Genomic DNA, 25,893 nt, shown 5'->3' with positions numbered 1-25,893 from the left:
GTGTTCCCTCTCTCACTGTGTCTCTCTCTGTCAAATAAATAAATAAATAAAATCTTAAAAAAAAAATAGAGCATATTCAATTGTTATTGATAACATACATGATAAAAGTATTAATATACTGTTCATAAATAAAATTTAAAGCTAATTTTATCAAGATCATTGTATCTTATAATTTTTATGCTTTATAAGGTACATGATATGTAAGTTCAGTAGTACATATACATAATTTGCAAATGAATATGCACATGTATGCACACACACATACATATTCAGTCCCATTATTTTTAAAATGTTATTTTTATTTTTTTAACTGATAAGGGTGGTCTGATGAAAAAAATAAATGTTAATAAACCCCAGGTTGAAAATTATGGATTCCTTATTTTAGAACCCCAAGCTTTACTTAGCTGCAAGTAAACAACTTCATCAATACCATGTAGACATAGAACTTCACTTGAATATTAATTCTCAGGCCTGTATATCTTAATTAAATATAGATTCTACTAATAATGAATTTCAAAATTCTTTCAATGCAATTCAAGCTTCCAAATTTTGGTTTACAAAAATATGTAAACTGGGGGTGCCTGGGTGGCTTAGTCTGACTCTTGGTCTCATTTTCGGTCATGAGCTCAGAGCTGGGCTCCATGCTGGGTGCAGAGTCCGCTTGAGATTCTTTCTCTTCCTCTCCCTTAGCCCCTCCCCACCTGGCACAGTTGCTCACACACTCTCTCTCAAATAAATAAATAAAACCTTTTTAAAAAATCCATAAACTGGTTTATGGGGAGGCTGGGTGGCTAGGTTGTTAAGCGTCTACCTTCGGCTCAGGTCATGATCCCAGGGTCCTGGGATTGAGCCCTGCACTGGGCTCCCTGCTTGGCAGGAAGCCTGCTTCTCCTTCTCCCTTTCCCACTCCCCCTGTTTGTGTTCCTTCTCTCGCTGTGTCTCTCTGTCAAATAAATAAATAAAATCTTTAAAAAAAAAATCCATAAACTGGTTTAATCCTACTGTCCTGAAAATAAACAGTCTCTTCTTTTATGGCCACAAAACGATCACTAACAGAAATGTGCGGATTTTTGTCTTGTTTTTAGTATCAGCACTGGATTGAGGCTAAAAGAATTAAATAAACACCAGGAATCAAGGTAGAAGCACTTGTAAGCAAATATCAACATATATTCTTCCATTTTTCTCTAGGTTGATATAAAATAGTACCACCACCATCGCTTCATCCTATCTTCCACCTAGAAAAAGCAGACCCACAAACAGGACATGGTGAGTGACCTCAACAAAGGAAGATTAGGAATGTGGGAAAAATTCCCAAGACAGCATAGTTCTCCAACAACTCTTCCTTTTAACTGCTCTATGAGAATGCAAAAATAAATCACAAATTGTCTCAATTAACTTAAGTGCAATAAGTTAAGAATATCATTAACTTAGTATTTTGAAATAAAGATTTGTCTTACTTATAAATAAAGGGTAGGCTTCAGCCTGCAATGTCATGCCAGTTGCTACTCTCCTTCTTACACAAATCTATCAAAAGAATTTCTGGAAAAGAAATAAAACTTCCTATCTTGTAACCTAAATATTCTCCATTAAAAAAAAAAAATGGGGAAGAAGAAAAATGCCAGGTCAGCATTTTTAACTAAAATTTCCTTTCCTTAAAAACTGGAAAGGGAATACAAAGAGGTGAGGAATTAAGTAAATATAAATACTAAGATAAAATCTTATTTTTAATATATACATGTGATTCTTCAAATGAATATCAACATTGCTTTGCTATGTTAATTCAATTGCCTAGAAATTGAAAATGCTAAAAGGAAAACTCACCTATTTTTTAAACAGATCACCAAAGAAAATAAGGCTTTCTTGCTCCTCTCCCATAACTTAAGAAAGGCCTACTACACATCAAGCCTTAGATATATTCGTCATGGCTCAAGAAAGGCAGATGACTAAGAGAACTTCTGCTTTGCCACTGGAAATACACTAGCAACAGATGGTCTACCCAAATGGTCATTCAGGTGATAAAAGCTATATTTTCAACACAGATGGCAAATATTGTAGTAGCCTGATCAGAACCCATTGTTAGCTGTATGGCATGTTACTCAGCCGACTCAGCCACAGTAACAGAATAGACCATAAAGGCAAGAGTCCACTGTGAAATCTGCCCTGCTAACTGGCTTCTATTAACCAACTTTTACATATAGGAAAGTTTTATAAACAAAATATGAGATATTTTAGGAAAAAAGAAAATAAACAGTGCTAGAAAGGGGATTGTGAAATAGGAACTTTCATACATTGCTGGTAGGAATATAATGTGGAACAATCTTTGTAGAAAACAATTTGGCTGTAATATGTATCAAAAGCCTTAATTGTGTTTATATCCTTTAATCTAATAATTATACTTCTGAGACTCTACTAGAAGGAAATCAAAATATGGTATGTAGAAAGCTGCTAATCAGCATTATTTTAAATAATTATAAACAGCATAATATTTAAACATTATTAAATTATGATACATTTAAATTCATATTTTTTAACATAATGTTTAGAAAGAACCCTTGGGGTGCCCGGGTGTCTCAGTTGGTTAAGTGTCCCACTCTTGATTTCGGCTCAGGTCATGATCTCATGGTCGCTCAGCACAGAGTCTGCTTGTCCCTTTCCTTCCCCTTCTGCCCCTCCCCCTCACTCTCTCTCTCTCTCTCTCTCTCTCTCTCTCTAAAAATGAATAAATAAATCTTGGGGAAAAAAAAGAATTCTTCATATGAGAAAATGCTGACAATACAGTTTTGGGGGGACATTTCAGTGATTTTTAAGCACAACTTTTACTGTAAAACTTTTTACTTCTCCTTGAAACCTGGTACTTTCCCCTTATATATCATTCTGGCTTCAGTCTCTATCCCTAGAGTTTATGGCAGTTAAAATCCTTGGATAACCTTGCCAAAGGACTTTAGGCTTGCATCAGGGGCAGGAAGTTCAGGGAAAGGCTAGAGATTGTTTTATTGTCCAAAGGGCCATTTTGATCAGAACACTTTATGAGAACAGTTTTATTAGAAGCAGTTGTGGGGGCAGAGTGAAATTAAGGTGAGTAGCCCTTACTTTCTAACTTTTCCAGGAACAAGGCAAGAGGTATCCCTAGGAGTCACAGCAGTACAAAGTACGTCCCTATGGTTGCATACACCTGAGTCCCTAAAACCCATTCTTAAAGATCACAGGTTGGTAGATTATGGCAGGATACGACAAATCCAGCCTATGGCATGTTTCATTGGATCACAGCCATGTCCACGTAATCTTGTATTCTATGGCTACTATCACCCCACAATGGCAAAATTTAATTCATAGGACCAAAAAGCCTAAAGTATTAACTATCAGGCCCTTTATAAAAAAAGTTTCCTAACTCTTGCCATAGACCACTGAAAGTCTCCCTAGGGACTTAGAGGTGGAGATAAGGACTTCTATTCCCCTTCCTGGCGGGCCGAGGGGATAAGGAGGGAGGAGGCCTCATGCCCTTGTCACATCTATGTCAGGGAGCATCTGAATAGGCTTTTCCTTTAGAAATGTTGGTAACCAGATGTTAGTAAACTTCATCCAGCTTAATCCTTTAGAAAATCTACCACCAACATATTACAAACAAAACAAAAATCAAATGAAAGAACTTCAACCTCAGTCAAAACAACTGCTACAACAAATGTTCTTACCCAGAGCAGTGCCTTACAGAAAGCCCCCAAAACACCTAGCCATCAGTACTACAAATGGCCTTGTTGTATTCCTGGCTGGGCTAAGCCAGACCCTAGAGCATAGTTACTCACAGGGATATAATTCCACAGAGTTCTTGGTAATGCTGGCTCAGGATGGGATAAACCAGTATTTTTCCTAATGAAAAATGAGCACTGAGTTAAAAAAAAAATAAAATCAAAATATTTATAACTGCTCATCATAGTACTCCCTTTTTTTCAGTGTGTACCTCTCTCCTTCCCTGGAGGTAGGGGCTGTGTTTGAGCACTTTCTCGCACACTACAGGAGCTTAGTGGATGTTTACTGACAAAAGGAAAACATATTAAGAAAGAACGACGGGAGGAGGCAAATGGAGAGGGACGGAGATAGAGAAGGAGGCAGGCAGGGAGATAGCTAGGGAATAAAAGGCAGAAGTAATGAATTTAAACTGAATAAGCAGTATATTAAATTGTATAGACTATGTGACCTCTTTAAAAAAATCATAGAAAAGGACAAGATGAAATATACCAAAATATTTCAACAACTCTTGCCTCTATGTGATGGAATTTATTTCCTTATGCTTCTGTTGTCAGAAACTTCCTTATACCCTCCTACTAAAAAAGCTCCACCAAGTAGAGAAAAAACATGATTTGTAACAGTCCACAGAAGCACAGGTGATTTAAACAATGCTTTTAAGAAAATGGGTTTTCATTTTGCATATACTACTTTTATCCTAAATTATAGGAATGCTATATTTTCTTTTCTTTTTTAAGATTGTATTTATTTATTAGAGAGAGAGAACAAGTGCGCATGAGCAGGGGGAGGGGCAGAGGGAGAAGCAGAATCTTCACTGAGCAGGGAGCCCGATGTGGGGCTCATTTCCAGGACCCCGGGATCATGACCTGAGCTGAAGGCAGACACTTAACTGACTGAGCCACCCAGGCGCCCCTGAATGCTATATTTTCTGAATAACTTGGTTCTCATTATAAAAGTAGTACACTGTCTATACTGAAGATAATATATAAGTTATAGAGGAAAATGAAAATCATCCATTAGATAAAAATCATTTCATATTTTGATGTATTTCCAAATGCACATAGACTTATAAAGATGTATGTAAGCATTTAGCAAAAAAGGGTTCCATTGTGGAAAAGTAATGTGGGGAGTGACACACGGGGGGAAGAAGGGTGAGAGAAGTAGACAGGAGAGGGAAGAGAATAGGAGGAAAAACAAGGAAGAGAGGGAGGATACAGAAGGAGTGCTGTAATCAGCAAGTGGGCCGTCCGTTCCATGTCACTGATATATAGTCAAGACCCTAGTCCCATCTAATTAACATGGATGGCACATTCCTCAAAAAAAAAAAAAATGTAATTTATGCAGCTCTGGAAACCAACAGTCCTGGGAAAACTACTCTTTTATCTCTTGCTATACATCTCCATAATCCCTAACTATGGAACTACCAAGCCTTAGTAACCACTTCCAATCATTATTATTGGGCCCAGATCTACCCTTATAAATTAATACACTCTTCACTTTGCTTTGTTATTCCTTCTCTCTCCCAGAACCCAAAAGAGTCAATTCAGGCTGCTAATCAGGGATAGTATTATTGCCAGATGAAACAGAAAGAGGCCAACTTATATATGTGCAGACTAGTAGACATTCTAAGAAACCAGGGGCCGTAGCATAGTGTGTTTGAAGGCACCAGGAATGCTGCTTATTTTCAATATCTACCTCTGTCCCACTGGCTTACCAGACTTCTTGCAACATTGTCAATTACCAAAAAAAAAAAAAAAATCTAACTTTTAGGTTAGGCTTTTATATTTCTGGGATTCTCCACATTAAAATGGAAATAGCCATGGAAAAGGTAAAAGACTAGGTCTCTGACACCTCAGACTGTTTCCCATTAAAACAGCAAAGAGACAACAGATCCCTACAAGAATAGGACAGATAAGTACTAGTGAAAAAGGGGTGAGGAAAAGTATGCTTTACCAAGCATTGCCTAAGAGGAAACTGCTGGGTGAATTATTGCCCTGGGGAACACTGTGGATACAAAAGGAGCATGAAAACCCTAGGCCCTAGGAAAAATGGAAAAGGAAATGTTGGTAGAAGAAAACTGAAAAAGAGCTCAAAAAGAAATTAACCACTTCACAGTCTGGTTTCAGGCCAGCTGGAATGTTCAACTCTCAAGGGGCATAATCCCAGAGCAGTAGCACAGTATGAAGCAACCCTGAATACCAGCTCTATCTTTGGTTACCAGAAAGTCTGGGAAAAGCAGGAAAACAATCTCTCGGACTAGTGATTGCCAATGGAATTTATCACATCCGACATAGGAGATTTCTAAACTTTTCTGTCCCTCCACCCACATTCTTAACTCCACCCCAAGCCAGACAAAAAACTGAGGGGGAAGAGAGGTGTGTAGAGAGAAAAGTGTACATGTATAGCTGGCAGAAGTTCCTCAAATGATTCAAATGGTTATGGCATGTATTCCTATTCTACAGTGACAAGCTTCATCCTCCATGAGTCTAATTAGACCCCCGTTCCACCAATGTGATAAGCAGATCCAGCACATTATCAGTTCAAAGGAGTTCTTAAAATTGTCACATTTGAACTGATACATGATTTTGATTGCCACCTAGTGTAAGAGATAAAATTAATCACAAGCTAAACTGAGGAAAAGCAAGCTAAAATTAGTATCAAATGTTGTTTTCTATACTCTGATGGCCAAAGTTTCCCAAAGTGTGGTTACATGTGAGATGATTTTTAGGTAGCACAAGGACTAATGCTATCTTAACTACTTGATATTTATCATAATGCATATTAGAATAATGATGAAACTCATCATTTCACAAACCTCTGAAGATGAGGCTAAATTAAGCCTAATTTTAAGAACAGATTTTAAAATATATCTAAATTATAATATTACACAGGTAAAATTGTAATGGGACATCACCAAAGTTATGATCCAAAATGATCAATGTTCTAGAAATAGTTGTCTAAGCTGGTTCTTCTAATGAAGATAACTTTCCTCAGTGTGTCTGAGGTTTTTTTTATGCATACAAAGTGAAGTAACCCATCTTTTAATAGAACTAACAATGTTTTTAGGTACTCCTACTTTTTTTCCTCATCAAATAATAGTTCCTGTTTTCTTAAGCAGAATTAATTCACAAGCAAATTAGCATTCAATACTGCGAAGTGCCTATAAATATTTGCCTTCCTTAAAACATGCTCACCTAGGTAGTTATCCCATGATTGTCAATAGTTGATCCCTTCTCATTTTGACAAGTTTCATTATAGAAAATGTATTTCCATTTAATCTACACGGTTAAACAGATTCTCAGAGAACTGTCTGAACTCCTGCCAACTTATTGCAATGGAATGCACTTTAATGACCTATATTCTATTGTCACAGTGGTCAATTATTTATCATAGAATTCAGAGGTTTCAAGAAAATCCTGAGCATTCAATCAGCATTCATAATTTCTTGTATTCACTTGATGGTGGAATACACAAATGAAAATTTTAAGATTCATTTCATTATCTTTTGTGATGGTCACTATGTAAATGACAATGATACATTTCACACTGCCATCTCTAGCTTCAAGAAAGACTAAAAAATTAAGTATCTGGAAAATGGAAATAGGATTATGAAGGCTAGCTTAAATCACTCTTCCTTTATCTCCTAGATTAGAACCTAGTCCCCCTGTTGAAAAAATTAAGATTCTGTGGGCAAGAAACAGACAGCATCTGCCACACCTCCCACCTCAAGCACTATTTCTCTCTGAGGAGGCAACCACTCTTAAATTTACTACTTATTCTTCCAGAATCATTTATACATATTGTATTATACACAGTTTATTTATTTTTACCCAAATGATGGTACACTATATACATTGTTCTGCACTTTTTTTGATTTAACAAGTTGAAGACTTGTTTCATTTTGATATGTAATAAAGCCACTGCCTTCTTTTTAATGGGTGAAAAATACTCCATTGTATCAATGTGCCAAAATTTATTTACCCAGTCCTGTAAGAAAAGATATTCTGGTTGTTTTAAATCTTTTACTATTATAAAAAAAATACTGCATTAAACAACTTTGTACATATAGTATTTGACATTGTGAGTTAATGCTTAGAAGTGAAACTGCTGGGCCATATAAACTTTGGAACTGGCTACTGGCATTTCTGGGAGTGGGGGGAGACATTAAATTTATGGACTAAAATTTAAAGAGCAAAGACTGTATTTTAGAGTCCTTCCACTGACTGCAAAATATGCCTTTTCATTATATGTCATATTTTACCAATTCTAATATATACACTTCTAAAATATGGACATATCATCTGCATAATCCAGGATATCTTTTAATCACTGTCAGCCAGGCAGCTGTCATAAAAGTAATTATTCCTGGTGGTATGACAGGTAATTGTAATTCCTGGTCATTTCAGTCATCAAACCATTTAAGAACCACTGGAGAAGAAATATGAGCCATATTATTGTCAGAAAAACTTCTATGACACCTTCTGGTAAAATCAGGAAAGTGCAAGCATCCAAACTAAAGAAAGTGTCAGTGATTTGAAAGAAAATTCTTTTAACAAATACTACATTATTAACATTCTTAATGATACGAAGGACAATTGGGTGTGGGAAGGGGAAAAAAAACAATTTTGATGACACTAAGTCAGAAAATTGATTGCAAAGAATCATATTCTAAATGTAAAGTATTAGTAATATCTTAACTGAAATATTTTATGTTTTCATTTTTATAATTGCATAAGAAATGTATGATAAAATACCAAATAAGCTCAAGAGTTCTTTCAGTAAATTAAAAAAAAAATCTCTAAGTCCTAAGAGATTATTGTATCAGGTGTACTGGTAGCAGTTTATCTTTGTGTGCTATATTACAAAAAGAAGAACAGTTCAACTCAAAATCAGCATCTCAGATATGAAAAAATACTCTAAATCTTATTTTGAAGTTTCTCTCATGTAGATTTTGCACACTGTTAGGGCTACTCTTATTTTTTCTTTTGTTCCATTACACTTTCTTACTGGAATACTATTATTTTTGTTTATTTTGTAAACAGCCACTTTACTGAATTCTCTATAATTTTTCAGTGGATTCTTTGGGGTTTTCCAGGTATGCAATGAAATGAACTTTAAACTCAAATTATCTTAAACTATTTGCTGGAATTTAAGATCAGCGAAGGTAAGGATTACGTATTAATTTTACTGTTTTATCCCCAGTACTTAGCATATTACCTTGCACAAAGTAGGTAATCAATATATATTTGTTAAATGAATTACATAAATGCATCTTACTTTTTAAAATTTAACCCAACCCCTTTCACAGCACAAATGGTGAGCTTAGTCAAAAAAGTCAAATAGAAACAATGAAAGAGTATTCATATTTTTTCCCTTCCACATACAAACATACAGATGGTGTTAAGTAACTGGATATTTTATATTCAAAACTACATATATTTGGTTACATAGTTAGTCCTAGTCTAATAATCAAAAAACCCTAGTTATAAAAATAAATGTTTTATTTTAATCACTTACCTTTTGGATCTTAGATCTGATGAATCAAACTGGATATTCATAGGTCCAGGACTTATTATTTCATGATCTACCTCAGGGACGAGACGATGCCTAGAATCACTATCCATATCTGCCACTTTTCTTAGCCTTTAAACACTGATGAAGTCAGTCCTGTATAAATCAGAAAGTATAAAAAATATAAAACTTAATTAAAAATTATTTTACTACTAACAAGTAATACATTGCATGCATAAGATATTAGGAAAATATAGGAATTTGCTGATAATATCTTAATGAGGCATATGCCTAAATCTTTTATCAGAAATTAGCTAAGCTGAATTGGAGTTACTGTTTATTTTTCAGCTTACTAAAAAATAAGTAGGGCAATCTGTTTCTAGTAATAAAACAGATTAGGCTATTTGGACCCACTTTCCTGTAGAAAACAACTATAAAAATATTGGATAAAATACAGAAAACGTCTTTTGAAAAGCATCAAAAATGATGATAATCAGGTGATTGGTAGATGTAGGTAAGGAACCTAGTGAGGTAAATAGCTCAAGAAATTGCTTCTGCCCGGAGTATTTGCTGTACCAGGAGAAAATGGGACTGAGGTTTTCAAGGCCTTGTGAAGTACAAGGAAAATAGAAGATAAAACCTGGGATTCACCCAAAGTAAGGAATGATGTAATAAGAAATCATCCCCTTTCCCTTCTCCCAATAACATAGCTGGGAGTACAAAGATCTTTACCATTAGATTGGGAATTAACAAGCAGTAGAAGTGCCGCACTCCCTCACAAGGGAACTACAAACAAGATTTCTTGACAATGCCCATAGGCAGTGTATATGTGTGCACACGTGCACACATGCATGCATCTGTGGAGGAGGAAGTGTTCAATACCACAAACTGCACTTCATGTGGATTTGCAGGAGGTCAAAGAACACTTAAAGCTGTGAATATAATTTAAGGTTAATTTGCTTGGTAGGACTTCTACTAGGTAGGTATCTGCTAGAAACAAATATAAATCAGGCGCCTGGGTGGCTCAGTTGGTTAAGCGACTGCCTTCGGCTCAGGTCATGATCCTGGAATCCTGGGATCGAGTCCCGCATCAGGCTCCCAGCTCAGCGGGGAGTCTGCTTCTCCCTCCAACCCTCCCCCCTCTCATATGCTCTCTCTATCTCTCTTCTCGCTCTCTCAAATAAATAAATAAATAAAAATCTTAAAAAAAAAAACAAATATAAATCTTTTCTGTGAGGACACACCTTGATCCTACACCTCAAAACAGACCTGCTAACAATCTTTCAAGGACACTGAACAGTACACAGACAAAAATAATCTAGCATGCAAAGAAATAAAGTGTTTTTAGTGAGAACCAGAAGAAACACCAGTAGAAATAGATTCATAAAGACTTCAACTATATGGATTATCAAAATAAGATTAGAAAACAATTATGCTTCCCATCTTTAAATTAAAAACAAAGTGGATATATACACAATGGAATACTACTCAGCCAAAAAAAATAAAAAATCTTGCCACCTGCAGCAACATGGTTGGATCTAGAGAGGGTAATGCTAAGCAAAATAAGCCAGTCAGAGAAAGACAAATATATATGGTATCACTCACATGTGCAATTTAAGAAATAAAACAGCCAACAAAGGAAAAAAAGAAAAACCAAAAAACAGACTCTTAACTATAGAAAACAAACAGATGGTTACTAGAGGGGAGGTTTGTGGGAGGGATGGGTGAAATAGGTGATGGGGATTAAGAAGTGGTGTTTATCTCAATAAGCACTGAGTAATATATGGAACTGCTGAATCACTATATTGTACATTGAAACTAATACAATGCTGTATGTTAACTATACTGAAATTAAAACAAAAAACGAAAAAAGAAAACAAAGAAAAAAAGAAAATTTTAAGTACAATGTACTGCTCATCATAGAAGCTAAATTCAAGAGGGTTTCAGGGGCACCTGGGTGGCTGAGTTGGTTAAATGTATGCCTTTGGCTCAGGTCATGATTCCGGGGTCCTGGGATAGAGCCCCACGTCAGGCTCCCTGCTCTGCAGGAAGACTGCTTCTCCCTCTCCCTCTGCCCTTGCCCCCCACTTGTGCACTCCCTCTCTAATAAATAAAATCTTAAAAAAAAAAGAGGGTTTTTTCCTTCTACTGTCAACTTGCCATTAAGAATTTTTGATTTAGGGGAGGCTAGGTGGCTCAGTCAGTTAAGTGGCTGCCTTTGGCTGAGGTCATAATCCCGGGGTCCTGGGATTGAGCCCCATGTTGGGCTCCCTGCTCAGTGGAGTGTCTGCTTGTCTCTCTGCCTCTGCCCCTCCCCACGGCTCATGCTCTCTCTCTTTCACTCTCAAATAAATAAATAAATAAATAAATCTTTAAAAAAAAAGAATTTTTGATTTAATGGTGTGCCTGGGTAGCTCAGTTGGTTAAGTGGCCAACTCTTGATTTTGGCCCAGGTCATGATTTCAGGGTCTGGGATCGAGCGCTGCATTGGACTCTGCACTCAGCAGGAAGTCTGCTTGAGGATTCTCTCTCCCTCTCCCTCTGTCCCTCCTGTGGCTTGCATGCTCTCTCACTCTCTCTCTCTCTCTAAAATAAATAAATAAAATCTTTAAAAAGATTTTTGATTTAATATACTAATTACATTAATATCTCACTCTGCATATATGAAGCTCATTCCACCAGCTTAGTTTACAGCCTCAAATCTGAATCCCAGTCCACATTGCAATAAATGTATTCTGTAAAACAAACAAACAAACAAAGACAAAGTGGAAATTATCAAAAAAGTAACTTAGTGGGGCACCTGGGTGGCTCAGTTGGTTGGGTGACTGCCTTCGGCTCAGGTCATGATCCTGGAGTCCCGGGATCGAGTCCCACATTGAGCTCCCTGCTCAGCAGGGGGTCCGCTTCTCCCTCTGACCCTCTTCCCTCTCGTGCTCTGTCTCTCATTCTCTCTCTCTCAAATAAATAAATAAAATCTTAAAAAAAAAAGTAACTTAGCATGTTTGACAAGAACATGAATTTTAACCCCCTCCAATAATAAAATAGCCAAAATTTAAAACTTGATGGGTGGGTTTAAAAGTTCAAAACTAATGAACTAGAAGATACATCAGAAGAAACTATCCAGAACAGCAGAGAGAGAAAAAAAAAAAGACAGAAAATGTGGAAGACAAGTTAAGAGACATGGGAGATAGAGAAGGTCTAACAAGCATGTAATTGGAGAATCATAAAGAAAGGAGATAGCAGAGGTAATATTTGAAGAGACAGTGGCTGAGAATTTTCCACAATTCATAAAAGATAACAATCTGCAGATTCAAGAAGTTTAATGAATTCCAACCAGAATTAATAAACAATATTATCATAGAGTGGAAAAAAAGAATTAAAATTCCAGACCAAAGGGAAAAAAAGTCAAGTGAAGGTCTTGGAATTAGTGTTCTAAGGTTTTTGTATCGTCCAGATCAACATTATACTTTGAAGCAATGCATGTTGTAATTTTAAAGGTAACTATTAACATAATAGAAAACAGCATGTAACTTAAAATCTAGTAGAGTAGGAAAAGAGAATGATAAAAAAAATTGCAGACCTAAACAAAAGTAAGAAAGGAGAAAAACACAAAAAAGGTTGGACAAACAGAAAGCATAAAATAGATAAGATCCTCCCATTCTTTCTTGACACCATGCTAATCAGGCTTTCTTCCTCATCGCTATACAGAAAGTGCTCTTGTTAGATTACCAATGACCGACAGTCAATGGTTACTTTTCAGTATTTAACTTACTTGCCCCATCAGAAATAAGTGCGATAAGGGACACTTTCCTTCTTAATAAACTAGATTTACTAGGGCTCTAGGTTTTCTCTATACCTCACTGGTCTCTCCTCTTTGTCTCATTTACTGTTTATTTCTTGTGTCCCAGAATTCTTAAAATTGCAGTCTCAAGCTTCAGCCGTGGTTCTCTTCTCTATCTACCCTCAATTTGTGGGTAATGTTATCCAATCTCATGGTTTAGTAACACCACCTCCATTATATAATACAGCAGCCACTAGTCACATGTAGCTATATATATTAATTAAAATTAAATTTTAAAAAATTCAATTCCTGAATCACACTAACCACATTTGAAGTGCTTGATAGGCACATGTGTCCAGTGGTTACCATACTGCACAGTGTAGATATAAAATATTTCCATCATTATAGAAAGTTCTATTATCTAGACAATGGCAACTTGCATAGTAACATTTCTAGCCAAAATTTCTCTCCTGCATTTTTTTTTTTTTGGAGTTCCAGTGGGCTTTTATTGAGATAAATTAACAAAAACCAAGATTTTATCAACCATTTTTTTTCTCTCCTGCATTTCACATTTGCATATCCAACTACCTACTTAACATCTTTTTTTTTTTAAAGATTTTATTTATTTATTTAAAGAGAGAGAGCGTGCAAGCAGGGGGATGGGGAGGAGGGAGAGAGAGAATTCCAAGCAAACTCTCCGCTGAGCCCAGAACCCAATGTGGGGCTCAATATCATGGTCCTGAGATCATGACCTGAGCCAAAATCAAGAGTCAGACGCTCAACCAACAAAGCTACCCAGGTGCCTCCATCTTTTTTTTATTAATACAATTGACATATAACATTGTACTACTTTTAGATGAACAATATAATGACTTGACATATGTATGTATTCTTCTTAACATCTTTATTTGGATATAACAGACAACTAACATGTCCAAAACTGAACTTTTAATTTTTTCCCCAAAAAAATGCCCTACCCATTGTTTTCCTGATTTCAATTGCTAGCATCTCCTTCCTTCTAGTTATTCAGGCCTAAATCTTTAGAAGTATTCATGACTTCTTTTTCTCAGTGTACATTCAATCCATTAGGAAAATCGTGTTGGTTTTCTCTTCAAGTATATTCAGGGTCTGGCCACCATAATTTGTTACCAAGATTTCTACAACAGTTTTCTGATGGAGCTCCCTGCTTCCACCCTTATGCCCTTACTGTCTACTCTGTACATAGCAGGTAGAGTTGTAGAGAGATAAAGAGAGGCATTTGATCTCACCCAGTTGGTTTTTATCACGGGGGGAGGTGATATTAGACCCAATGGGTAGAAACTAGGGATGCTCCTAAATATCCTACAGTGAACAAGACAGCCTCTTACAACAAAGAATTATTCAGTCCAAAATGTCAATAGTTCTGAGGTTGAAAAACCCTGCTCTAGGCAGGTAAAATAAGAGATTGATAGGAAGGGACAGGAGAAGACCTTAAATGGTGATGGCAATATTGTATTTTTCAACTTGATTCTGGTTATATGGCCATTTGTTTTATAATTATTGTTATGTTTTATGCACTTTTCTGAACGGATGTTGTATTTCACACATAAGCACGCACACACATTACACACACACCAAACGCCATAAAGTGAAATAAATAGGTTTTAACATTTAAAGGCAAGTGCTTTACCTTTATTCTTCAACTCTAAGTTACTACGACTATCCTCATTTTATAAATAAGGATACAAGGCACAGAGAAGTTAACCAATTACAAAGTTAATAAGTAAGTGGGAGAGTTAGAATTCAAACCCAGGCAGTCTAAGTTCAGAGCCTATATTCTTTGCCATTATGCTGTGCTTCTTTCCTGTTCTTTGCCCTTTGTCTCTCTTTTATCTTTCACCTTCTTCTGCTTCTTTTTACCAGACTACTTAACAAGTATAGTTTTATTGGTGCTGTATTTGTTTACAGAGTCTTATATCTGCTGTTGCTATTTTTCTAAATATAGCACTTATGACAGAGTAGAAAGAAAACACTTTTCGAGTCAGCAATCCTTACCTGCCACTCACAACCTATGTAATTGAAGATTAACCTTCATGAATCTATTTTCCCATCTGTGAAACTGAAACAATAGCATCCACCTCACTGGTGTGGTTGAAAATTAAGTGAAATGATGCATGTTATACTTAGCACTTTATAATAGGAAAATAAATGTTCAAATGCATTATTATTCCTCTCAGATAACAAATGAAAAAACTTGTTTTGTTGTTTGTTTGTTTTTTACATGGGCAGCCTCTTGAGGTTTTCCTCTTTTCTCTAACTGAAAAATTCTGCAGTAATGAGGTGAGAGATAGGCAAAAGTCAAAATGCCACTATTAAGTGACACAGATGTTGGTAGCATATTCTATCCCCAGAATATGTGCATCTTCTTTCCTGTCATTCCCTTCCATTTCCGTCTTCTGTTTTCCTGCCCAGCATTTAAGCCAAAGATCTCATTAACTCATTAGTCTCTAGAGACAAATAATGTTGAAGTACCTTATGTAATAGTGACTTTTCAAAAAAAGTGAAATCAAAATACTACCATCTCCAGTCATGAAGGGCTTTATTTCTATGTCTTTCTATAAAGAGTATACAAACAATAAAGAGTATACATGCAAAAATGATTATCTATTTTAAGATGAGACAACTAAAATACTGAGTAACGGCAAACCCTGAACAATATATTCATTCAACAACTTCTCACCAAGCCTCTACAATGTACTGAAGTACTGAGAAAAAAAATATTTTTTTAACTCATGGTCCCCATCCTCAATAAACTTAAGAAATATTATTTAGGAAGCCCAGAAGTTAGGTAACTTGTTCTAAATCACTTAAATAATAAAACCTAGTAGGATGTTAATTACCAATTCCGATTTTCAGTTCATCTTTTTACTTTTAATTAAAATCTACACCAATTGCTGGTCCTAGCTCCTAAATTAACTTTCTAATAGATCAGTGCAAAATTTATTTTTTTATGGTAAAAAGTTTACTTGACTGTTTAAAACACAGATTTCACAAAATGCATTGTACATATTTAAGGGTGAAGCATCAGAAATGATCCTGAATATAAAGTATACATTATTCAAAGTAATCGTTATTAATCTTCCATTAATATGGAAGTAACTGAGGCAAGGTTAAGTAATTTCACAAAAACAGAGTTAGCTGAGAAGCAAAAACACTAACTTGATCTTTCAGTTCCTTCCTCTACATAATAAAACTAATAATTCGGTTGACTTGTTTAGTCTTAAATTTTAAAACTAAAAAGCAGTATTTTTGAAGATTACTTTGAACCATTAACTATAAAACTAGGATTGATAATCCTATTAAACTTCCTTAATTTAAAACTGTCACTGCTGGAGGGCCTGTGGCTCAGTTGTTAAGCGTCTGCCCTGGAAATGGCCCTGCATCTCACTGCCTCTCTGTCAAAAATCTTAAAAATCTTTAAAAAAATATTTATTCATTTGACAGAGACACAGTGAGAGGGAACACAAGCAGGGGGAGTGGGAGAGGGAGAAGCAGGCTTTCCACTGAGCAGGCAGCCCGATGCGGGGCAATCCCAGGGCCCCGGGATCATGACCTGAGCTGAAGGCAGACGCTTAACAACTGAGCCACCCACGCTCCCCTAAATAAATAAAATCTTTAGGAAAAAAAAAAACTGTCAATGACTACTTAACTTGAAAAAATTGCTCCCTGGATATAAAGAGTGAAAATACTCTATATAAAATACCAACAAAAAATACATTTTAAATTAAGGCAGACATAGCACAGGAATTAAAAACTTGGGAAATAAAGATATTGTAGAGAAGTTACGCTGTGTATTGGTTTGATATGACTTCAAATCTACTTGTTTACAACCTAAGTGAATTGTTTTAATCCATCTGTTTATGACAAAGACAAAAAAATTGTTTTAGAAGTAAAGTTGTTTTAAAAGAAAGTTGTTTTGACATAAGAATGAAGTAAGCTGTGCTACGATGTTATCTCAACTGTTTTCACTGATAAAAACTCAGGAGCTCAGTTGCTTATCAATAAAAACATTCGAAGAAGCAACTACAAAGAAGCAACTATGGCAAGGGGATATCTGTACTATAAATAGTGAGTTTGGAAGGACTATCAGAGTGTTGGGTATGGGGAAGGCGACTCTACTGATCTAAAATAGCTCTCTGAAGTCCTGGGGGGCAATTAGATACTGCTGAGGAAAAGGCTACTTTTATCTGCAGTGGCGAAAGCGGTGCAGCAGCCCAGAAGACCATCTTGCCCATCAACAGGGACAATGCCCTTCCCTAGCAACATGCTCTAACAACAGGAGACTTACTTTTGTGCAGGCAGCTGGACATTAGCTCTGGTTGGCTAAGCTGTCTTTAAGTACATCTTAACTAAATTTGGACTTTATTCCTTTCATCTCCCCTTGTCTTGAACAAGAGTGTGATTAATTTGTCACTGATTTGGAGTATTTCTTTATTGCCTTATCAAGAGTCATTATACTACTGGCTTGTGAAATTCCCACAGTGGACCTATGTTAAATAAACCACTGGCAAATACAATCTCAGTCTCAAGCATTAACTTGCCTCCTGAAAAAAACCCAAGTTATTAGCTTTATAGAATTTTTAAAACATTCTCTCAGTTTCAAAAATTAAATATTTTAGGAATTGAAAAGATGATTGTCAGCCAGTATCCTTTCAACAAAAGAATAACATAAGAACTGGGGGAATATTCATTCAAGAAAATCCAAAGCACATAAAAATTTTTCTAACAACCTATAAATTCATTTGTGTAAACATTTAGAAGCATGCCAGGGACTGTTAAATTCTGTATAGAAGTTCGCTATTTCTGAACTTAATAAAACTAAACTTAATGAAATTTGTATACTGTGGGAGAAAAGTCATCAATAGAATTGCTAAGAAATACTAGAGAAAAATTTATTTATTTATTAAATTAACATATAATGTATTATTTGTTTCAGGGGTACAGCTCTGCGATTCACCAGTCTTACACAATTCATAGCACTCACCATAGCAAATACCCTCCCCAATGTCCATCACTCAGCCACCCCATCCCTCCCACTCCCCTCCACTCCAGCAACCCTCAGTTTGTTTCCTGAGATTAAGGGTCTCTTATGGTTTGTCTCCCTCTCTGGTTTCATCTTATTTCATTTTTCCCTCCCTTGCCCTATGATCCTCTGTCTTGTTTCTCAAATTCCTCATATCAGTGAATCATATGATAATTGTCTTTCTCTGATTGACTTACTTCGCTTAGCATAATACCCTCTAGTTCCATCCACTTATTGCAAATGGGCTAGAGAAAAATTTAAATATTGATGAGGAGACACAACCTTATTGCTCCTCAATCTCTAAAAACTGATAAAATCATCTTCAGAAAGTATTGCCAGGATATTCCTTCATTTGAATTATACACAATGGTTAATTTGGGGCATGGCCTACACTGGTTCATTAAGTAGAGTGTGGCAGCTAAAAGCTCATATGTCACACTGGATTTGAATCCTGGCTCTGCTATTTCCTATGTGGCTTTGGGCAACTGATTTAAATTCCCTAAGACTCACTGGTTCAGGGAATAATAAAAGTACTAGTCTTACAGGGTTTGAGATTTAATGAGATAATATACATAATGTGCCTCACTCACAGTGAGTGTTCAACAAACACAGCTATCATTTTATTATGAGTTTGGCTCTTTAAAAGTAATTAGCATAATTATGTCTTGGCTTAACTTAGTCGTGTGGATAAAACAGCTGATGATCTATATGCCTTTAGTATATAGTGAGTAAACTCAGGGAGGTAAGAAAGATAAAGAAGTTGAGCTTCATAGTATTACTGAACTGTCACAAAGAGAAAAGACCTAAAGGACAGAATTCATTTCTGAAGAAGAAAACTGGGTGTCACTTTGGAGAAAAACTCAGGGAAAAAGACAAATCAATAATTAAGTAGTAGGAGTTGGGACTAACATTTATTTACTGAACACCTACTACTAGACTAAGTTTTTACATGTTATTTAACTGTAACTAATCCTTAGAATTTGAGAAAGAGGTATTACTTTCAATTATAAAAAAAGAAACTGAAACTCAGAAGTAACTTGTCCTATATCACTTGGCTAATAAAGCCACAGCTGGAATGGAAACCAGGTTACTTAGGTCCCAAATGTTACTTCCAGTATACTGTGATGTCTGCCCTGACTTCTGTTTTTAACCAATACTCTCTGCAATATTGGTTCCTATACTAATCTGAGGATGCAGTTGAGTTTAGGAAGAGAGGATTCTTTTAACCTGGAGATTAATACTTTTGCTAAGATTAAATGTTAGGAAACCCAGAACAAGAAAAATCTAGAAAGGTCCTTGGATTTCAGTCAGCCTTACCCAAAAATGATAATCAAAGTTAGGGAAAACATGAGGGGTGTTCAGGATTTGACATAAAAGTTCCAGTTTAATCACATATGTGTATTTGTTCTGAGCAAATCTGAAATGTGGCATTGTCAAATTAGCTCTTACTGGGATGCCTGGGTGGCTCAGTCTATTGAGTGTCTGCCTTTGGCTTAGGTCATGGGTCCTGGGATCGAGTCCTGCATCGGGCTCCATGCTCAGCGGGGAGTCTGCTTCTCCCTCTGCCCCTCCCCTTATGCTCGCTCACTCTTTCTCCCTCTCTCTCTCCCGAAAAAATAAAATATTTTTAAAGAATTAGTTCTTTATTCCAAAAAAGAACACTGTTTCTTCTCAGTGATCTAAATAAGCTGTAAATGAGTCTAAAGTCTATAGTGCCTTTCAAAGATTTAATAATATTCAAGTAAATACAAAGAATTGTAAGAAAATTGGTAATTTTCAGTTGCCTCAATTAGACAATTAGCCTGAACTTCAAATACCCCCAAAATGCTATTTTGAAGGAAATGTAATGCCTTTTGTAAGTCTTGATGAGTACAACTACAAGATATTCTCAAGTTTGATGAATTAGATTAAAAGGCAAATTAGAGTTCCATAGCTAATATTACATAGATAATAACACAAAATAGTGCCATCAATGATTAACTAAAATGTTAAATACTCCTATACCATTAATTTGCCATAGACAACACTGATAAAGGGAGCTAAACATGCAAGATGACATAAACAGATACATTCACTTCTAATGGCTTACTCAATCCTCTGAGTTTATTTTATTTTTTTTAAAGATTTTATTTATTTACCTGACAGAGAGAGAGACAGCGAGACAGGGAACACAAGTAGGGGGAGTGGGAGAGGGAGAAGCAGGCCTCCCACGGAGCAGGGAGCCCAATGTGAGGCCTGATCCTAGGAACCTGGGATCACGACCTGAGCCAAAGGCAGACGCCAACGACTGAGCCACCCAGGCACCCCAATCCTCTGAGTTTTAAAACAAAGTCCCAGAAGCAAGACTATTAATGTCAAAGCTAAGTCATTTAATAATAAGTCCCACTTACTTTAAAATTGGTTTCAGTATGGAGTCTCAATGGGAAAATGACAGTTTACTGACCTGCTTGCTGATACCTGCGCTGAAAAATACTTTTCTCCATAAAAAGGACATAGAAAGCAACCAAATAAAGTTCATTTGACATTATTCTTAAAAGTATTGACTATTAAGTATCAGTATATTTCAAAGAATGTCAGCTCTTTTCCATACTAGGCTCAGAAGTGTCCTTTCATAATTCTTTGCAAAAGCCAATGTATAGTATCTAGCTAAGATGCTAGCATCCATCTGCAATAGGACCCATCAGTTTTTGCCCACAGAAATGTAGAGCTGACCCTTGAACAAAGCAGAGGCTAGGGGCGCCGACCCCAACCCTCCCCAACCCCACAGTTGAAAATACACATGTAACTTTTGACTCCCCCAAAACTTTAGTAAAAGCCCACTTTTGACTGGAAACCTTATTGATAGCATATATAGTTGATTAACACATATTTTGTATATTGTATGCATTATACACTGTATTCTTACACTAAAAGCTAGAGAAAACAAAATGTTAAGAAAATCATACAGAAATTACATTTATAGTACTATACTGTAAAAAATTCACAAGTATAAGTGGACCCATGCAGTTCAAACTTGTGTTAAGGGTCAGTTTTATTATGGAGCCAGCATACAAGTATTTATATGTTCTTTCTTGGAGACTGAAAATTAGTATTACCTAATACCTCTGCATATGGTAGAGGTTTCAGAGACTGAAAATTAGTATTACCTAATACCTCTACATACATTAGAGATTTGAACCTCTGCTTTGAACCTCTGCTTACCAGAGCAGGGGTTAACAAATTTTTTTCTGTAAAGGGTCAAATAATAAGTATTTTCGGCTTTGTGAGCTTTATGATCTCTGCAGCTACTCAACTCTGTCCTTTAGCACATAAGACAATATATAAATGAGTGAGCATGAGTGTGTTCCAATAACACTTTATAAAAAATAAATACATCTGGCAGCAATGGTGTAGCAAATTTGGTCATAGTTTACCCACCTCTGTCCTATGCCAATATGAAAGCCAATGGAACCATATCATAAAAAAAGGCAGCTTGGTGAAAGAAGTTATGCTATGTATATGTGTTTTCTTCTGTATAAGTCTGTAACTGCTAAAAGTCTGGTAACAAACTTATCTCAACCTCTTCCTTATGAATCATTTAATGGTCAGCCAGTAAGAGTTATAATGCTCCAATTCTGAGGAGACTAATGGAACATGCTTCCAAATTGATCCAATAAATGCTTCAAAAGGTGTTAAATTTGACAGTGCTGGAGGGCAATGTAGTCTAATAAAGAAATTACCAGCCAAAACAATGCAAAGGGAACACTAAATGCTCTCAAGTTATGTTTAGGCAGTAAGAAAGAAAGAATGCTGATGAAGGACTGAAATTTAAGTGTATTATAAAATGCAGGCCCAGTAGAAGCTTTTAACCTCTTAATGATTTTTTTTAACTTTTATGCTATCTCCTTCTTAAAAAAATACTATAAATTATTTTATTTTTTATTTCAGGTGGATATTCCCATCCCCCTGTGCTGTTTACCCTTTACTGTAAACATTTACGGTATTGTAAAATCACAATTAGCATGCTATTTTTATATGACTGAGATATACAGCATTTAGGATTGAGAAGCAATCTAAGGCTGTGTTATCAGAGCTCAAGTGGGCATGCGTTGGGAAAGGAAAGGCCACATCTTAATTTGTCACCAACCTTTTATATTACTATGAAGTTTGTAGCGATTTTTCTTCAAATTAAGACAAGGGTTTCTTTGACCTATTGAGAAGTTTAAAAACTTTCCCTTCAGCGGCTGCCTATTATTTTGTATACGCAAGCATCTAAAAAAAAAAAAAAAGGAGTAACAGGTTAGAGTTTGCTGATCTACTGATCTCAGCAATAGATTAAGGCACTGCTTCAGAGTCATGAAAATTAGGTTTTAGTCAAGCTGGCCATTAACTGGCTGTCTGGTCATGCGCGAGGCAGTTTCTCCAACTTGGTGGACCTTAGTTTCCTCATCAGTAAAGTGAAGAAAATGTGCTTGACTTGCTATTCTCGAAGGCCTCTTCCAGCTCTAGTATTCTAAGACAGCTAAGATGTAAAGTCACCTACTATCAAGACACCCGCTCTCACATTTGAGCCGGGGAAAAGTGTGGCGAGGACTACAGTGTTTTGGCCCTCCATCCATCTGTGGTCCTAGCTCAAGGCACAAAGGTGTTGTGAGCTGCCTTCCAGCTCTTCCCTACTCGGGATAGAGAAGGCTCTCCCATTCTCGCAATAATTCCAATTCTCCTCCTTCTCACCCGGGTGTTTACCTATCATCACCCTCAGGCTCAAACACGCACCGACTCCCCACAGCCCCTCAAATTCTCTCAGCTCCCGCGGGAGTCACCAGAGCCCAGAGAGGAGCGCGCGCCGCCCCTCCGGAGTGGTCGCCTCAGTCCCCGACTTTGGCCTCACGGATCCCCCAAGAAGCAACTGTTCGGACGCGTTTCACTAAAGAACTTCCCGGTGACAGCCGGCTCCATAGCAAGCTCAGCGGTTCCCGCCGCTTCCCACCGCTTCCCCTCTGTCCCCTCCGCTCGGTCACGAGGGACGATTTTGCAAGACCAGGGAACTGCCCTACCTGAGCTTCCGCCAACTCCTCAGTCTCCAAGAAGTCAGCGAGAAGGCGTAGACCCTATCCGAAATCCTCTCAACTTGCTGCAGCCCGGTTACTCCTCCCCTGAACAGGAAGAGGCAATAGCCGAGGCCGCGGGGGCCGGCGGGGGATGGAGTTCTGAGCGCGTTAAGCCGGCAGCCGCCGTCAGACCTCCCGCCCCCGGGGACTACAACTCCCAGAGGTCTCTGCGAGAGCCAACACGCCTCTCGCCGCAGAGCTCAGTCCACCAGCTTTGGAAGGAGGGGCGGTCCAGTTTTGCAAATCTCATCTCTGCTCCCTCATGTTCGGCGTAGTGTGCGATGCTTGCCTGGGGTCCAAAGGCATCTAGGAGAAGAAATGCCATCTCCCGCAGTCCTTACACCTCCAGAGGTTACTTAGGAAAGGGTTGACATGACGTCTCCATCTAGGGCTGACTTCCCACTCTCTCTTCTCAGGCTCTTCTGGCTAGTGTTTAGTACTATCGTCACGTGCTTGAATCCCACAGACAGCGAGGGAAACTGGTTTGAAAAATGTTGGGTTGGCACTCTCACTCTTTTGGCTGGACACTTAATTTTTGTTGTTTTTGTTGTTCTGGTTTGTTTTCTTTTATTTTAATGCGTTGACAAATTCGTCCCTAGGCTAAAAGAGGGGCTTTGGGAGTATTTTAGTCCATTCTCCACATCCCTAGTAATTTCTCCCAAAGCCGTCCCAAATTAACCTGTAATCTAGGTAAAATTAGTATGCTTGTTGTAAAAAGTCAGCTCAAAGTCCCCTGGAAACCATACAGCAACACCTAAGCCCTTCTTACATAGGAAGCCAGTTGCTTTTTTTTTTCTTTTAAGAAAACAACCAGAAGAAAACAACACATGTAATGGGATAAAGAACCCAAATTAACGAATCCAAATTTAAGAGCTAATATTGAGTGCCAAGCATTTTATATATAATACCTTTTTAAGTCTCTACCATGATTCTAGAAATGTGTATTATCCCCATTTTACAAATAAGGAAGTAATCCTATAGAATTTAAGTAACTTACCCAAGGCCAAACAACCAGTAAGTGACAGAAGAGTCAGACTTCCAGCTGAGGTCTTATTTCAAAGCCTGAGCTCTCAAACACCACCAAACACTGCCTCTGTTATCGAGGGCTTGACAACAGGCAGTTGATATAATGGCAGGTAAAAGTTACTTTGCTAATGGTGTCCTTATGCAAAACTTTTTGCAATTACTCTTTGGCCTACCTTCAAATAAGCAGAACATTCTTTTGATAACTTCAGTGATAGCAAAATTTTCTTCTTTCTCTGCATTCCACATTGAGAAAATAATTTTAGAAAAGACTGAAAAGCACAAAAGTGAATGGTATGGAATGACATCAGTGAAAATGGCAAAGTAGGGAACTTCAAAACGTTGCCTCCATAAAAGCAATGAATAAACTGGCAAAATTGCTGGAATAAACTTTTTTTTTTTGAACTGTGGCACTTAAGAAAAGAATGCTGAATTTTGGCAAGAGAGCACTGTGATCATCTCCTACTCTCCATGTTGGTAGCGGCCTTGAAGACAGTAGCTTATGTTCCTGGTGTAGGTTGTTGGTATCTGAGGGAGCAATATGGACCTTATTCTCAAGGAATTGTAATTATGCGTTTTCCCCTTTCGGTGGTTCCCTGAAGGTTTGTCTCAATGGCTTACCTTTATTTTGCCTGCCTTAGAATGTCCCCAGGGCTGAGGCAGCTTCCCAGTGTGTTTGTAGAAAGCATTTAAAGTGAACGTATTAGTCACTGAGTTTATTAAGTAGTTAGGTCCAAACAAATTAATATGCATTTATGTCCTAACAACTTAGTAGTCATTTAAAAATATATTGAATTGAAATTGAAAGAAAAATATTTTATTTCATTCTTAAGTAGCCACAGTTGTTTACTAATGGGATATGTACATCTATTGGGTACTCCCTAACTTCTCAAACCTTGAGATCAGGTGGGATACCACTATCCTTGTTTTGTGCTTCACATTGGATTTTGCACACTTGCTTGAGACCATAGCAACCACTGAAAACTCAACTTGGTGGATATGATGTTATCCAAAAAAATTAACTTGATCTAATGTTGAAATTGTGAATTATCTCAAGGTAGTAGTTCACATGGTATCTGACAGATGTTGCTGTGTTTTCCTCAAAAATTTAAAATACCCTGGGGCACCTGAGTGGCTCAATCTCTTAAGGATCCAACTCTTGGTTTCTGCTCAGGTCCGGATCTGATGGCTCATGAGGTCAAGCCCTGCACTAGGCTTCCATGCTTAGCAGGAGTCGGCTTGGATATTCTCTTTTTTCCCCCTCCCCCACTTGTGTGCACTCTCTCTCTGTCTAAAATAAAGAAATAAATCTTTAAAAAAAGATATTGTACTCTGGGGGTCCCTGTGAGTTTCCTGTGGTACTCTCACTGTTTGGGAACTGCAGGTCACTAGCCATTATTTCTACAACAAGGATTGTCAAACTTTCTCTATAAAGGGCCCAATAGTAAGTATTGTGGGCTTTGTGGCCATATAGTCTCTGTCATCAACTACTCAATTCTGTCTTTATGGCATAAAAGAGCCAACATAGACAATATGTAAACAAGTGGAGTGGCTGTATTCTAATTTATTTATAGAAACAGGTACTGAGCTGGATTTATCCCCAGGACTATAGGTTTTCTGACCCTCAGCATAGAGGATCCAGAGTGGAGATTTTTGTGTATTAGTTGGAATTCTTCTAAGGAGAA

The 25,893-nt window shown here is 37.1% G+C and overlaps 1 protein-coding gene across 7 annotated transcripts in view; it reads right to left on the bottom strand.

Moving 5' to 3' along the window:
• The window catches only part of SLC38A9 (solute carrier family 38 member 9), an 83,589-nt gene extending 60,303 nt beyond the window's left edge, over positions 1 to 23,286 (bottom strand). For 2 of the 7 annotated variants that reach the window (XM_025892387.2, XM_025892389.2), the window contains exon 1: positions 6,936 to 7,213. Coding sequence is in view for 2 of the 7 variants with exons in the window: in XM_073905485.1 (XP_073761586.1) it covers positions 9,259 to 9,365 (107 nt within the window). In the remaining 5 variants the exon portion in view is untranslated. Of the gene's footprint in view, positions 1 to 3,800; positions 3,837 to 6,935; positions 7,214 to 9,258; positions 9,409 to 11,906; positions 11,988 to 23,131 lie in introns of those variants that run through there. The other 5 variants (XM_073905485.1, XR_003212204.2, XM_025892386.2 and 2 more) reach the window with 5 other exon arrangements.
• Positions 23,287 to 25,893: the final 2,607 nt, after the last annotated feature.

The sequence above is a fragment of the Callorhinus ursinus genome, unplaced genomic scaffold, assembly GCF_003265705.2.
Source record: "Callorhinus ursinus isolate GAN/ISIS: 27379988/994484 unplaced genomic scaffold, GSC_fseal_2.0 scaffold23, whole genome shotgun sequence".
Taxonomy (NCBI): Eukaryota; Metazoa; Chordata; class Mammalia; order Carnivora; family Otariidae; genus Callorhinus; species Callorhinus ursinus.
This window is presented reverse-complemented; position numbering and strand designations above follow the sequence as displayed.